The sequence below is a fragment of the Ambystoma mexicanum genome, chromosome 3p (genome assembly GCF_040938575.1).
Source record: "Ambystoma mexicanum isolate Mex_15411 chromosome 3p, UKY_AmexF1_1, whole genome shotgun sequence".
In the NCBI taxonomy this organism is placed as follows: Eukaryota; Metazoa; Chordata; class Amphibia; order Caudata; family Ambystomatidae; genus Ambystoma; species Ambystoma mexicanum.
Window position 1 is genome coordinate 760,960,032 of NC_090925.1, and position 15,556 is coordinate 760,975,587.

The 15,556-nt window shown below is 48.5% G+C and overlaps 1 protein-coding gene across 1 annotated transcript in view; it reads right to left on the minus strand.

The window, feature by feature from the left end:
* Window positions 1-271: 271 nt before the first annotated feature.
* KREMEN2 (kringle containing transmembrane protein 2) overlaps window positions 272-15,556 on the minus strand; it is a 105,892-nt gene continuing 90,607 nt past the window's right edge. Inside the window, exons 7-9 of the mRNA XM_069651672.1 lie at window positions 13,531-13,671; window positions 9,032-9,104; window positions 272-2,814 (exon numbers count right to left, since the gene is read on the minus strand). Of these exons, the coding sequence (XP_069507773.1) occupies window positions 2,568-2,814; window positions 9,032-9,104; window positions 13,531-13,671 (461 nt within the window). The 3' untranslated portion in view covers window positions 272-2,567. The remainder of the gene's footprint in view (window positions 2,815-9,031; window positions 9,105-13,530; window positions 13,672-15,556) is intronic.

The following is a 15,556-nucleotide window of genomic DNA, read 5'->3' on the forward strand; positions in this document are numbered from 1 at the left end:
TGCACTGCTTAGGTATTCCTGGAGGTCCTTGGAGAAGCGAGTGAGTTTAGGCTACAGTCTTTAGACCCCCAAAGTCGAGGGGCAGCTTAGACAGTAGGGGTACCCTGGCTGCAGAGAAACCATATTGTATCACGACATTTGGGATTAGGGAGCCTGGGCTAGGGAGGCGGGGACTCACTGAAGGCTGGGGGAAAGGCATACAAGGCCACCCCTAGACTGGGAAGCCTTATTGTGATTAGTGTTGGAATAAAAACGCTGTCACAAGGTGATCTTTAGAAATGCACATTGTATTTTTTTTATTTTTAAAAAGCTTGTTTTCAAAGTTAGGACAATTAAATAATTTCTGTTTTTAATAGCTTCTTTTTGTTGTGCATACATAGGATTTTTTCTCTTGAAATGTCCATACATCTTGGAAGTGGTCATAGCCAGATTCAACCCAATGGTCGGTTTCTTATATGAACAGAAAGGCAATGCTTCATTTTGTTTGCTGGTCACTGACTCCTTGTTAGTTCTGCTGAATGCACACATTTGTTACAGAATACACAAACACTTAGAATTAACAAAAAATAGTTCAGTGGAGATGGAGAAGATGGGTTACGGGGAGGGGGGGGGGTTCTGCAGAAATCGCGCCGCCATCCCCACAAGAATCCCTGGTAAGTACAGCCCCTTCAGAATACTGCTCCAAGTGGCTCTCTGCCTGCACCTCTCCCCAAATAACAGGGTGAATGAATTGTTCATCAATTCAGTGCAATAACTCGTTTGCGGCGTGACTTGCAGTTGAGCAGATCGTTTTCTCCAATTCAGATGACCTCGATTAGCGTTCTAATTTATGTGATCCCTGAGAAAGTTATGATATTACAAACTGTGGAACATCCTGTTCTGAATAGCCCCCCGGCCCCATGCTACTGAGGTGTAGTCCTCCTTTTGTGTTGGCAGGCACTGTCGAATTATAGACCTACCTTTAGGCTGGCCAGTTTTTTTATTTTGAAAATCTGGCCACCCTGCCTCCCCTCTCCCCTCTCAGCCCCTCCTTTTCAAAGTTGAGCTATGCTCCTTCCCTCGCACCCCACAAAACAAACATTTCCCTAAGCCACAGCCATGAACTCTGGAGAGCTGTAACCCCACTCTACTTTTCATCTTATATTTCCCTCACATCCCAGGATGTCTTCAGCGAGAGGAGAAGGGGGGGGGGCACAGTGAGGATCTCACATTAAAGCACAGGGGGGGGTTTGAAGCAATAAGAAAAGTGAGTGAGAGGGCGATGAAGAGAGGGGGAGAGAGAATGAGAGAGAGAGAGAGAGAGAGAGAGAGCAAGAGAGAAAACAGTACAATGGCATATGACGTGGTGGGTGCAGCTGGAGAATAATCTCCCCGCAGATTCATCCATATCCAGGAAGAGAAAACGCACCAACAGAGAAAACGTCCAAAAGTACAAGCTTCATCTCCCACACATTTAAATAGATTCTCTGAGTATAAAGGTTAATCCCACTATAGATTTACATATCGTCACCAGAAAAAAGGTTTCCACTTAAATAGAATAAATTGATCCAGGAGCCAGGCTTTTGTCTATTACACGATTACATTGTCCACAGGAATAACAGATTCATAGACACAGAAGACAGACTGGAAGATGCAGTGGTAGAGGCATAGATCTCCCATCAGCCTCCACTGATAAAGGATGCATTTGACATCAAGTGTCCAGGAATAGCGTGCGTGCTCAATGATGAAGCATTAATGTTCCAAAAAGTCTCGTTCTTAAATAAAGGACTCATTCTTATAAGAAGTCTCGGATAACAGAGTCTGTGCTCAGGGTGTTATTTTGGTGGGTCCTCTTGCCATGTATCCATTGGGTGCCTCTCCTGTCAGTCCTCTCCATGCTCCGCCTTGCAGCTTGGGTTCTCTCTGTATAGTATTGTCTGTACAGCACTCCCTGTGGCCCCATGCTGACGCAGCTCCATGGCCTCGCTTCCCTTTTTGTCCTTCGTCCCTTTCCTCCAAGCACTGTCTCTTCACAGAAGAAAAATATCTGATTTCCAGATATGTGCCATACAGACCATGGGCTGGATTAGGAGAGAGGCAAACTCTTGCTGTTCTTGTTGGGAGAGCCCACTTGCCAAATAAGTTAGTGGGAACTCCTATTATGTATGTTCCATGGAAACCGGCATTCCAAACTACCACTTACTCTTCCACAAAAAGTGTGATGATTCTATAATTCATAGAACCATAGGAGCGGTGCATCCTTTTCCATGCGTGAAAACGTCAAGAATGGAACCGTTCAAGATGGCACCCAGTTTAGTCTACGCAGTCGGTGCTTTACAACACAATCCCACTTTCCTGTCTCTCACCCATCAAATGACAATATACTCCTCTTTCTACACATGAAGCTCAGCCATCCAGGTCACCCAGGCAGCTGGGCCACTTTTCTTCATGATAATCCAAAAATACTCTGGCACCTCTTGGTCAAGACCCAACGTGGTCAGGGGATGTGGAGGGTCTGATGGACCAAGGGCCCGTCAGTCGAAATCCTCCCGCGCATCCTTGTTATATCTTTCATCCGGGCACGCCGGTCAGATGGTGGAGATGAGGGACTTGAGTGAAGACTGGTTGGTGTCCGAGAGGTTCTTGTAGCTGTCGTAGAGGCAAGAGCAGTCCGAGTGGTCATCTCGGGCGCGACCAGCCTTGCTGCAGATGACCACCTTGGTGTGCTTGTATGCCACAGACCAGGGCTCGCTCCCGGGGCAGTGGCACCGGCTCTTTGGACCCTTTACCACAAAGGCTCCTTCCTCGCTCTTCTTCTGAATGTAAAGGCAGGTCCTGTGTATGGACAGACAACAGTTAGTTATAGGTGTATGGGGAGCAGAAAATACAATGCAGACTCCTATACCTGAAACAAATGCAGGCCATTGTGAAAGTGAAAGACAAAACAGCTTTTTTTAATTATTTAAGACTAAGCATTTCCCAAACTCCTACTCAGCAGTCCGGCTTTCCTCTACATTTTGTTTTTTGTCTCTGGCCTGAAGGGAGTTGGTGGGTGCTCTATGACCATCTCAAAGGTGGGATGAAATGTGTACTTCATCCCTCCAGAAAAGTGGAAGGCATTTTCATGTGTGGTGGCAATGCACTTGGGCTTTCCTGTGCCATGTCTCCCCACATTAGTCTGCACTCTTCACCTGAGCGTATCTGCCTAAGAGGCAAATGCGTTTGGGGTTGACCTCGGAGCAGATGGACCGCAGGGTGCAAGGAACACCCCTGCCTCCCTTGGAGGAACCCATGGGGGTGGTAATTATTGCATACCAAAATGTACTGAAGGAGAAGGGATACGGGTGGCCCTTAGTCGGAACACGGGGGGGGGGGGGATTGGGAGGAATAAAGGTACTGCCACCAAATAACGCTACGAAAACCCCACACTTCTGCACACACTATAGGGGTGGTAATTGCAGCACAGCAGGATGTACGACAGGCGAAGGTGTAGGGGCCACAGTTAGAAAAGCAGGGGTAGCCAAGGGCACTGCCACTAACCAACACAACTCACCCTTCTGCATACACCTCTCAAACTCTGAACTAAACACAACCATACCTCTACAGAACAACAAACCGCACGCAGTTCCCTACGCCACAACAATGAAACAAACCACACATAGTCTCGTCCAACAGCACATGGCGGCTACCAACCGAAAAACACACCGGCGCTCAGTGAAAGGTGTCAATTGCACTAAAGCTGCAACAGCACATCACAGCTCTCTTGCACTTCCCCTGCTCGGTCCTACTAACTTACCCCCCCACTACCTTGCTGTACAGATCCGCCAGAGCGTCAAGAAACTACACAGGTGGCAACAGTGCGCGTAATAAGAACCTTTAACATAACATAACATGTATACAGCACAAAGCTAGCCAGCAAGCAACAGAGTGCTGTACAAAAAGGGGGCGAGTGGTTACATCCAGACAATGGCATTCAGAACAGTGAGGGAGGGGGGACGGAGTGAGAGGGGAAAGAAGTGCAATCGGGGGTCCTTGGGTGACCAGGTGCTTCTTGAAGAGCAGGGCCTTTGGTTACTTCCTGAATTGTAGGGTTATTCCAGGGTCAAAATGTGTATCAGAAGAGAGCGTTTTTTCTGTTTCTTTCCTTCTGGAATCTCTGAGATTCTAATCGGGCACTGGTGCTGTGCAGGCTGCTCAAGAGTGTGATCTTTTCAGCCAGGAAGGATGGCATGTTGTTGGTCAGAGCCTTGCATGCATACCTGCCTAACCTCTGGGTTTTTCCCACAGACTCCGGGTTTTTAACCATTTCTCCGGGTCTCTGGGAAGACCCTGAAGTCTCCGGGTTTTCGATGCAGTTTCCGGGTCCCATCCAATCCTCCATCCGATTGGCTGCAAAAGACTGCTGCCTGTAGCCAATCAGGTGGAGGTGTGGGCGGGACCCGGAATCGGCACCAATGTTCCTCCCTGCGCACTATTGCAGACTGGAAAAAAATAAACGTAGAATACTGCTTTCAATCCAGTGTCATTAATGACACCGGATCTAAAGTAGTATTCCTATTTTTTCAGCTTCCATTCATTTTGTCCAGTTTGCCAGGGCTCAAGTTGAGGGTACACGCTGGTGGACGGAGTCCACCAACTTTTTTCAGAGGGTGGACTCAGTCCCCCCCCAGCTAAAATTAGTAATATTGAACGTCCTCTTTGAATTCATGAATTAAAGCCATGCTCAGGGATTGAACCACAGCCATAAGGTTTGCTAGCTAGACTCCTCACCACTGCACTACATGACCTCATGAAAAAATAACAAATAACAAACAACTAAGGGGGAAATGTTCAATTTCGGTGCTGCAAGTTCCAGGGAAAACCTTTGTATTGGTACTTGGAGTTTAAAACATGCACACATATTAACCATTTCAAAAACACTATTTGCAGAAAATATCCTCTCTTGGTTTTGTGCGTGTATTGATTTTTATGGAAGACGAGTGCCATCCGTCCTGTGCAATTTGGGTAGTTATGAAAAGCCAATTTAATGAAATGTGCATACACAACCGAGTTTACCTTTTTGACAGTTGGGCGGGGTATGTGGGCGGGGCTGTGTGCAAATGGGCAGAGTCGTGTATGGCTGTGGGTGGGACATAAATCTCAGGGTTTTTGATTTTCAAATCTAGGCCGGTATGTTTGCCTGTGATGCGGCTGTTTTGTTTTGAAGGTGATGCGGGCTTGGATAGGTAATGAGCGCAGCACCCTGATGGTTAGGTCGAAGTGGTCATATTTCTTCAGCCCTGTGAAGAGACTGGCTGCCGCATTCTAGGCAACTCCTCGATGGGCCACAAAAGAGCTTGGCCGAGCCTTACTGCTGTCCAAATGCGAAGTGACCAGTGCCCGGATGAAAGTCCTAAAGGCCACAGAGGGAATGAAAGGCCTGATTTTGCAAGGGAAGGGAGATGGCAGCAGGCTGGCGTGGACTTCTCAGAAAGAAGTGTCTTGAAGAAAAGTTTGCTGTCAATGGTGAAGCCGATGGATTTAGAAGTGAATGCCAGCTGAGGAGAGACACCATTAAATACTCTGGCGACCGTCAGACAGCTCTGGATTTGAGAGTGTGAAGGAGAGACCTCCCTTTACCCCCCAAGGGGTTCAGTTTCATTTAGGGTTCCGACATCCCTGCTTAAATGAGGGAGAGGCTGAGTTCAAGTTGGATGATGTCTTTGATGTAAATGACCTTTCCCTAGAGCTGTGCCAGCAGCCTATCCATGGATCCTTATGGCGCAAGGTTAGTGATGTTTTCCTTTAGAGGTTCCATTTAGAGGTGGGAGATGACTGGGAATAGGATGGACCCTTGGGTGATGGTGATACTCACTAGGTTCACCATTATAAAGTAACACTATACACTTATCAAATGGGGCAGCAAAACTCACATTTTATGGGATGCCAATTTTACAGAGCGAGTGGAATTCTAATATGTGGATGCTTGGTTCTCAGAAATTCAAAACCTCTGTTTGAATTTGTGTAATTGTGAATTTGGCTAAAAATACACATTAGGAATGTTAACATGCTAGTGTTGGTCATACGCGTTGATGGGGCGTGCATTTGTGTTTGGCACGTGCGCGACGCGTTCTCTCTTCTAGCTTATTATTTGCAAAAAAAGCAAAGCATTTGTGTTCCTCCTTTAGGCATTCATCAGAGATGAAATTCGTTGTAATCCTGGGTTTTCCAAAGATGTAGGCATGTCTGCAAGGGCCAGACCTGTGAGTACTAAGAAGTGACCACGGAGCTCCCAATCACACACGCATCTAGTGCCGAATGGTGCTATTTCAGCTTTGTGTTGCTATAAAAATCCCCCAGGAATAAAGAACAGAAAATAACCACAGGCACAGTATACAGGCCTCATTACAGGTTTGGTGGTATCTGGCCGGTAAATCTGCCCATATAGCACCAAACTGAATTAGTGTTACTGCCACTTGGTCCGGCGGAATTTCCGTCGTATTACAAGTGGTGGTGACGGTGTAATTTCCCATTTACTTTGAGTCCATTGAACTGAATGGGGCTGTTTGGGCGGAATTACCACCACAATAATTCCACCGATTCTGTAAATATTTCGGCGGTGATTTGGAAGATTTACCTCCAGGATTTTCCTGGCGGCAACCCCTCCACTCCAGGACAAAACTCGGAATTTGGTGTAGTAGTAAACAGAGTTACCGGCAACTTTACTACTTACCACCAAACTCGTAATGAGGCTGACTGTCCCTTTAATAAAACACCATGGGGGCATTTTAATTTCAAGAGTAAATTGCATGGCAGGAAAAACCTACATTCGCACTTCCACATAAAAGGTCCTCTTGGTGCAGTTGTATTCATTCATAAAAAACGTATTGGTAAACAAAGTTGTTAAAACAGGCAAAATGGCCGTAACATATTTCATTTTCACAGCGTGTTGTAAAATGTGTAAAGGCCTCTCGCAAGTTTTGCTTACGGACCAGGCACTCGTATGCCTCCACCAGGCGTAAAACATTGATGTAATGCCAGCATGAAAGGGCATGCTGGCACTAATCCACGCGCCGCTTAGGCAGGGCGGGGATGCCCACCGGACATGTCCACTTCAAAAGAACACCAAAACCCGCCAGAGCGTTAACCCAAAGGTGTAGAGACAGGCATCAGTGTGTACTGACCATCTTTGCACTTCTATTCCAATCTCTGGACAATTCTTTATTTTATTTTACATTTTTAAAGTGCTCAAACAGCCCGCGGGCATCGAGGCGCTGTTACAGAAAGTGTTTGTTTAGTTGTGTAATTGTTTTTTTTGTGTCTTAATTGCGTATTTATAACGCGCTTAAGCGCAGACCCAGGGATCCAACCTGTGTTGCTTTGTGTCGTCTTGCTTCCAAGGCACGCACGTTGCCACTGAGCTATCCTCCCGGGACAATCATTGCACTTGCCTCTTTGAACGCTGATCTCCCGAATCTCAATCGTGACTTCGGCAGATTTTCAGGTCTATTCTATAGAGTTTTAATAAAGCGCCAACTCGCCTGCAGGCCTCAGAGGGCTGACAGACTATACAAAAACAGAAAAAGCGATGCAGTCAGGGGCCAAAAGAACTAAGTCGGTGTGATGTACTGGCTATTAGGTCAGAACTAATAAAGATAAGCACATGTTTTTTTTCCCGAGACTAAGACTTATGGATTGAACTATTATCTAGGATGATGGACTTTGATTATTTCAATTAAAAGAACACGATTTTTTAAATTAACAAAATCAACCATTTCTCCAATTAACCACATGGGCACATTCTAACCCTTAATGCCCCATTCAAGCAGGAAAATAAGGCTGCACACAGCTGCTGATGAAATGGCAAAAGCAGCCCAGCTACCACTAGGAGTGGCAGGGGTGTTGCTAGGTCTGGAAAAGATCTGGGGCTACGCCGATGTTGGGGCTCGGGGCTACAACCAAAAGACCTGGGGCTATAACCCCCTAACAACGGCCTCTGCGAGTGGGGTAGTGCCATGGTTGTTAATACACCCCGTCCCTCCTTCTTTTGAAGTTCAATTGAGGTAGATTTGTGGCGTAGATGGAATCGACAAGTAGCAACGGATTATTACAATATTATTAATCATTACAGTCTTCCTTCTGGAATTCTTGCCATTTTTAATATTTGTTCAAAATATCTGGGGCTTTTGCAAACATTTAGGCAGTAATTCTGCACACTGAGCCATACTTCTGACATTTCAAACATATTTCCAAAATGTTGATCTGAAATGCCAATAGCAAGATCCTCTCCCTGGGATTTCCTCGTGCAAGTTCTTCATTTCTAACAAGGTTGCCAACCTTGTAGGCTTTACTGCTGCGCTATTGGTGCAAACACCACGACCGCAGAGGCGTTTCCAAAACTGCTGAGGCTGTGACACCTTCTGTCTGAAGTTCCAGCATATTTTTATAATTTTTACTTGAAATTCCTAAATTTCTGGCAATTTTTCAAATGTTATCTGCTGCTTCTCACACACTTCAACTACTTTTAACATATTTCAGAAATGTTTCCTGTCCTTTTCAGAAATTCTGCCATAACGGCACATTTTCTGACAGATTTCTAAAACTTTAAGCTTTTTATTACAATGACTTTTGCACTTATTTCTTTAAAACACAGATTGAAATTGCCTGTTTCTTGACAAGTTTCATGAATTTTGGAATAAAGTCCAACTTGTATATTTCTGACATTTAAGGAATATTTCTGAAATGGGGGATACATTCCTAAATCTTAAGAAATTGGACATCAGAAACATGCAAAAATTGGCTTGAAATGCACATCTGACAGCAGTTTCCCCTCTTGAACTATTGGCTTCAGAAGTAGTTTGGCTTTTAAGAAAAGAGTCTGCCCCTCCCATGTGAAATGATGCTTCAATGGAACCTGTTCCACTGTAGTTCTAGCAATCATCCCTATTGACCAACTTTCCTTTCCAGTGGAATTTCTAAACCCATTTCCCCCTGTGAACATGTCAGCCAACGCTGACAGGGGGTGTGAGGAGGCCGTCTGCAGGGGAAGCACTTCCTGTCTTCGGCGACTTACCGTTTCCTGAGGCGGAAGGAGGCGACGGCCAGAATCAGCAAGAAGGCTGCAGTCCCGGTGTACATCGCCCAGGCTACAGAGAGACAAAGAGAGTAGTCAGGGGTCAAGCATGGAGCAAGGTTGGCCCCAAGAACAGAATACTGGGCAGTGTTAAACATGAATAAGGATTTGGGGGGCCAATTATGGTCAGGTATTAGTCATAGAGCAGGAATGGGTTGAGCATCACGAGTGAAGCATCAAGCAGGGCCAATGGTCAAAGTAGGAGTTGCAGGGTCTCCATTAGTATCTGGGGAACAACTGTGAAGGGCTGGAAGCCAAACAAAGAGCAGGGTTAGGAGACAAACGCCAACAGGGTCAGGTATCAGTGCCAGTGGCCATGCACGGCTTCAAACCCAGAGCAGGATCAGGAGAGAACATGAAAAGGGGGCCGGGGGCTGAGCACACAGCAAGGCCAATGGTCAAAGTAGGAGTTGCAGGGTCTCCATTAGTATCTGGGGAACAACTGTGAAGGGCTGGAAGCCAAACAAAGAGCAGGGTTAGGAGACAAACGCCAACAGGGTCAGGTATCAGTGCCAGTGGCCATGCACGGCTTCAAACCCAGAGCAGGATCAGGAGAGAACATGAAAAGGGGGCCGGGGGCTGAGCACACAGCAAGGCCAATGGTCAAAGTAGGAGTTGCAGGGTCTCCATTAGTATCTGGGGAACAACTGTGAAGGGCTGGAAGCCAAACAAAGAGCAGGGTTAGGAGACAAACGCCAACAGGGTCAGGTATCAGTGCCAGTGGCCATGCACGGCTTCAAACCCAGAGCAGGATCAGGAGAGAACATGAAAAGGGGGCCGGGGGCTGAGCACACAGCAAGGCCAATGGACCAACACAGAGCCGGGACACAGGCAAACTATAGAACAGGTCCCAGCCAGGGTCAAACAGGGAGCAGGATGAGGTGTGAAGCATAAGAGGCATAGAGCAGTGCCAGAGGGTAAACATGGAGTAGGGTCAGTGGCCATGCGCAGAACCTGCTCAGAGGTCAAACACAGAGCAGGGTCCATGGTCAAATGTGGAAGCGTGTTATGGTGCATTCTTTGGTATTAGCCTATTTGACCTAAAACATTTGACCTAATGACCAATTTGATCGTTTTTTTGTATGGGTGGTTTGGCCTTCAGGACTATTTGCTCGCATGCTTTGCAAAATAGCAACCCTGGAGAGCAGGGGTGCCCCCATGTTGCAGTTTCAGAGGGTGCAGGGGTGCCCCCGCTCCCCATGTTTGATATGTTGCAGTTTCAGAGGGTGCAGGGGTGCCCCCGCTCCCCTAGGGTGCAGGGGTGCCCCCGCTCCCCATGTTTGACATGTTGCAGTTTCAGAGGGTGCAGGGGTGCCCCCGCTCCCCATGTTTGATATGTTGCAGTTTCAGAGGGTGCAGGGGTGCCCCCGCTCCCCATGTTTGACATGTTGCAGTTTCAGAGGGTGCAGGGGTGCCCCCACTCCCCATGTTTGACATGTTGCAGTTTCAGAGGGTGCAGGGGTGCCCCCGCTCCCCATGTTTGATATGTTGCAGTTTCAGAGGGTGCAGGGGTGCCCCCGCTCCCCTAGGGTGCAGGGGTGCCCCCGCTCCCCATGTTTGACATGTTGCCGTTTCAGAGGGTGCAGGGGTGCCCCCACTCCCCATGTTTGACATGTTGCAGTTTCAGAGGGTGCAGGGGTGCCCCCGCTCCCCATGTTTGATATGTTGCAGTTTCAGAGGGTGCAGGGGTGCCCCCGCTCCCCATGTTTGATATGTTGCAGTTTCAGAGGGTGCAGGGGTGCCCCCGCTCCCCTAGGGTGCAGGGGTGCCCCCGCTCCCCATGTTTGATATGTTGCAGTTTCAGAGGGTGCAGGGGTGCCCCCGCTCCCCATGTTTGACATGTTGCAGTTTCAGAAGGTGCAGGGGTGCCCCCGCTCCCCATGTTTGAAATATTGCAGTTTCAGAGGGTGCAGGGGTGCCCCCGCTCCCCATGTTTGATATGTTGCAGTTTCAGAGGGTGCAGGGGTGCCCCCGCTCCCCATGTTTGACATGTTGCCGTTTCAGAGGGTGCAGGGGTGCCCCCACTCCCCATGTTTGACAACTCCCCATGTTTGATATGTTGCAGTTTCAGAGGGTGCAGGGGTGCCCCCGCTCCCCATGTTTGAAATGTTGCAGTGTCAGAGGGTGCAGGGGTGCCCCCGCTCCCCATGTTTGACATGTTGCAGTGTCAGAGGGTGCAGGGGTGCCCCCGCTCCCCATCAAACCACATTCTTCGGCATTTGTGTGCTGCTCATATGCCTCAATACGTTGCCAGATGACAAGCAGGATGCAGGGCCAGGCGGCACACAGAGAACATGGTCAGGAGTTCAATGCAGCACAGCATCAGCAAAGCCAAGGGATAAAGCTGGAGCAGGGTCAAGATAGAACACATGACTAGGACGATAGGCAGACATAAAGCAGAGCAAAGGGTCACGGGATGGATGGTCAAGATTTAAACACCAAACTGGCTCAGGGGTTGCACGTGCCAACAGGTTAGTTCAGGGGCCACATTTGGAGCAGGGTCAAGGGTAACGGGCAAAATAAATACACGGTCAGAGGCCAGACACACAGCTGGGTCAGTTGTCAAACAATGAACAACAGCAAAGAATGTATCCGGGGCCGGGTCAAATATGGGGCAGCGTGAGTGGTCGAAGGGGGCGGTTGGGAGCGCAGCTCCTCTACTTTTTTTAATTACGTTTTACAGCCCCTATACTTTTATTTGAAAAAGAAACCGTTCCTGAACGGTTTCGTTTTAAAATAACAGTGTAGGAAGAAGTTGAAACTTGCACTTTCAGTGCACTGCACTGAACATTGCCTTAAAGAGCAGGCAAAGGTTTTTGGGGGTTTGTATTGTGTGTCGGAGGGGGCAGGGCAATGGGGTTTGTGAGGAGCGGGGCAGGCTAGCAGGGAACATAGTTCCACTACTTCTTTTCTTACACTTCGACCACTGGGCAGCGTGCCTAGCAAAACATGCAGGAGGAACAATGTTCTAAAAGGGAAGGGACACCCATGGGGGGTGGGGGCAGAAGATGGAGAAGGACCGATCTTCCGAACGATGTCAAATACAGAGAAGTGTCAGGGGGATTTAGACCAGGGGTGAAAGAAGCATCAGGGGCAGGACCCACATTCGGAGACACCCCAATAAACCCCCGGAAACGACACGAATCCAGACTGCACCAGCTTCCTCTTCCGCTGCTCCTTGCTCTAATGCCTTTGCCCCCGCCAGTAGGCCTCAGCGACGGCCCTGTGCATGGAGGCTTTCCCTTTCATTCCACCAATCACTTCCATGACATGTACTGTCCTGCAGTGCACTGGAGTTTTATTCTCTGCCAAGATGTTGGTTATTTTTATCTGCATATTGTATTTTGCTCTTATTTCCCATTGTTATGTGAGGTGTCTCGTTGCAAATCTCTGCCCATTGGCAGCTGCCTCGAGGGGCGAGGGTCAGCTATAACAAATAGATGTGAAATTGGTTATTTCCTGCTTCTAAAAAGTACATCTGTCGACATATTTTCTGGCCCTCCTGCCTGTTTTCCCCCATACCATTATCCAGAAAGTGGTGGGACTTGTGCTGGCTGCCATCTTGAGATGGGCCGTCTTGCACTGAGAAGGTGTGACGTTCATTCATCGCCAGGGGTTTTTGCGGAGATTTTTGCAGCTGATTTTTGGCAGAAAATACTCATCATAAAATATGGGGGGTAAACGGATATAAGGGGTATGGGGTGTGGAGAATAGTTAGTAAAAAAACTGTGAAGAGGTCATTAGGGGGGCAACCGCACAAATATAAAAAAAAAAGAAAACATGAAAAAGAGGACAGGGACCATGTGCTGGTCCTGATGTAGTACTACATCTTCTTCTCTTCCCCCATGCCACCGGGGCCTTCTCTCCCATGCCACTCTCCCTTCCGGGGCCTTCACTCCCATGCAACTCTCCCTTCCGGGGCCTTCTCTCCCATGCCACTCTCCCTTCCGGGGCCTTCTCTCCCATGCCACTCTCCCTTCCGGGGCCTTCTCTCCCATGCCACTCTCCCTTCCGGGGCCTTCTCTCCCATGCCACTCTCCCTTCCGGGGTCTTCTCTCCCATGCCACTCTCCCTTCCGGGGCCTTCTCTCCCATGCCACTCTCCCTTCCGGGGCCTTCTCTCCCATGCCACTCTCCCTTCCGGGGCCTTCTCTCCCATGCCACTCTCCCTTCCGGGGCCTTCTCTCCCATGCCACTCTCCCTTCCGGGGCCTTCTCTCCCATGCCACTCTCCCTTCCGGGGCCTTCTCTTCCTCCAGGCCACTCTCCCTTCCGGGGCCTTCTCTCCCATGCCACTCTCCCTTCCGGGGCCTTCTCTTCCTCCATGCCACTCTCCCTTCCGGGGCCTTCTCTCCCATGCCACTCTAGTGTCACAATGGGCCTACTTTCCTACTTGAGATCGGGACAAACCTTCATTGCCCACCTCAAGACCTGAACTTACCTCCAGTGCTGCGGGGAGAGTCTTCAGAGTTAAGGGACCGGCTGGAGTTCAGCCCATGAGTGGAGGTGGGGGGCAAAAGGGAGTCCCCGCTGCTGTCCGTCTGGGCCAGCCACTGCTCCGGCGTCCAACCAACCTGCACCCCTAAGACGAAAGACAAGGCTTATTAAAAATCAAGAAGAGGAGCAACAGCGTCAGCTTCAGGATCTCATTAAATACCATAATCTGTGCACAGTGACATCTCTTAGTCAACCTAGATATGGCATTAAGGTCTTGAATATAGCAGATAGCCACTCGTCCAAACAAGCATGGACAAAGCCAACGGTTATGGCTTTGTGTAGGGATGGGATCCACATGTTCCAGGCACTGCCATAATGGGACTACCTGGCCATAAAATGGCAACAGTTGGCAAATGGGGCTAGTACCTGGGCATATCATGGTAATGAAAAGCAAATGCCTATCTAATGCCTATACAAGAGTCAAAACTGATGTTTTTGCCAATGCTCTTTTAATAAGGAATTCAATGCAGGGAACAGCTGCAAAGCAACAGACACAAATACTGCTTATAAAACGAGTGGCCGAAGGCATACTTGGTTAAGACAGTTTCGTTACATCAGACGCAGATTGGGTGATTTCAAGCTGCAATTAAGTCATTACCATTCAGAAGGCTGTTCATGAATCACAGAGCTAGACTCAAAGATATCGCAGGAGGCTGTGTTTTGGCCGGGCAGAGGCACATAGTGGATGGAAATGGCAATAGGGACTAGCATGGCCATGGGCCATCAATGTGTGGGAATAACCAAACAATACCCACAGGCTGTGTGTCCCTCCTCACTGCTCATATTTCTCATAACTTCATGTCCTATCACAAGAGTTTTCAGTATGTCAGCATTTTTTTTACCAGCTAATTGCCATAACTAAAAAAGGGCTTGTCTCACTATGGCATTATATTACAATACAATACAGTATTATGGTAGAGTTTGAGCATACATCTCTGGTCCTTTGGGTGCCTTTTATTATAAATTGCCATGCATGTTACAGCTTTTTCTGCCAACTCACTCTTCGCACTGAGAAAGATTTGCATTTTTTGTTCATCCTTTCGATTCATCAAAACCCAACTAGCGAATCCAAAGCAAGGAGAAGGCGTGCAGCCAAGGGCACAAGAGTGAGCCTACAGTACCAAATCAGTACAGAAGCCCTGCTCTACGCCCAGGACAGACCACAGACCGCAACAACATTTCCCGAAGTAGGGAAAGGGTCGGGCCGGCTGGTGGGACGCAGAGGGGGACAAATAGATTAGAGACAAGTACCAATATCCTGAGAGGCTGAAAGGGATAGCAGAATAACAGTATAAACTGGAATGAACTTTACGAAATATCCTATGTGCAACAGTACCTGGCAGGAGAGTACACCAGGTCTGTTCAATTTGACATTGAGTGAAGCAGGGGCAGAGGTCCTGCAAAATCAGCGCACCAGGGTCTGGGACCCATATGAAGTCGGGGAACCCCCGTCAGAACAGCACACCAGGGTCCGGGACCCATACGAAGTCAGGCAAGACCCACAAAAGCCACACACACAGGGGTCAAGGAACCCCACAAGTCTGAAGGAGCTCACAGTCAAGGGTTTGGGGCCCAGAGCAAGTCGGGATCTTACTGAGATAATATAAAGGGGTCTGGGACCCAAACAAAAGAGAAATACGCTGCAGAACAAGTCAGGGGCGGGGGGGGGTCCCGAGACAGCCCAGAGGGGCAGAGGTGTAGGAGACACATACAATCTGGGGGGGGCACAGGGGATCCCTTATGGACTTATAGACTGTTTTCCCACCTGAGTCCCACTCAGCTAATCTTGGGTAAATAAATTGGTCTTGTAGTGGTGTTAAGATGGGTATCACGTGAGTGAAGCCTGAAGACTTGGAAGAAGATCTTGACGTGGCAGCCAGACTGACGATGAGCGTATGACGCGAGGAACCGGCCTCTCCGCCACCCAAGGTTTTAACAAGGTGGAAGATGGACCGACTCCCAACGCCACG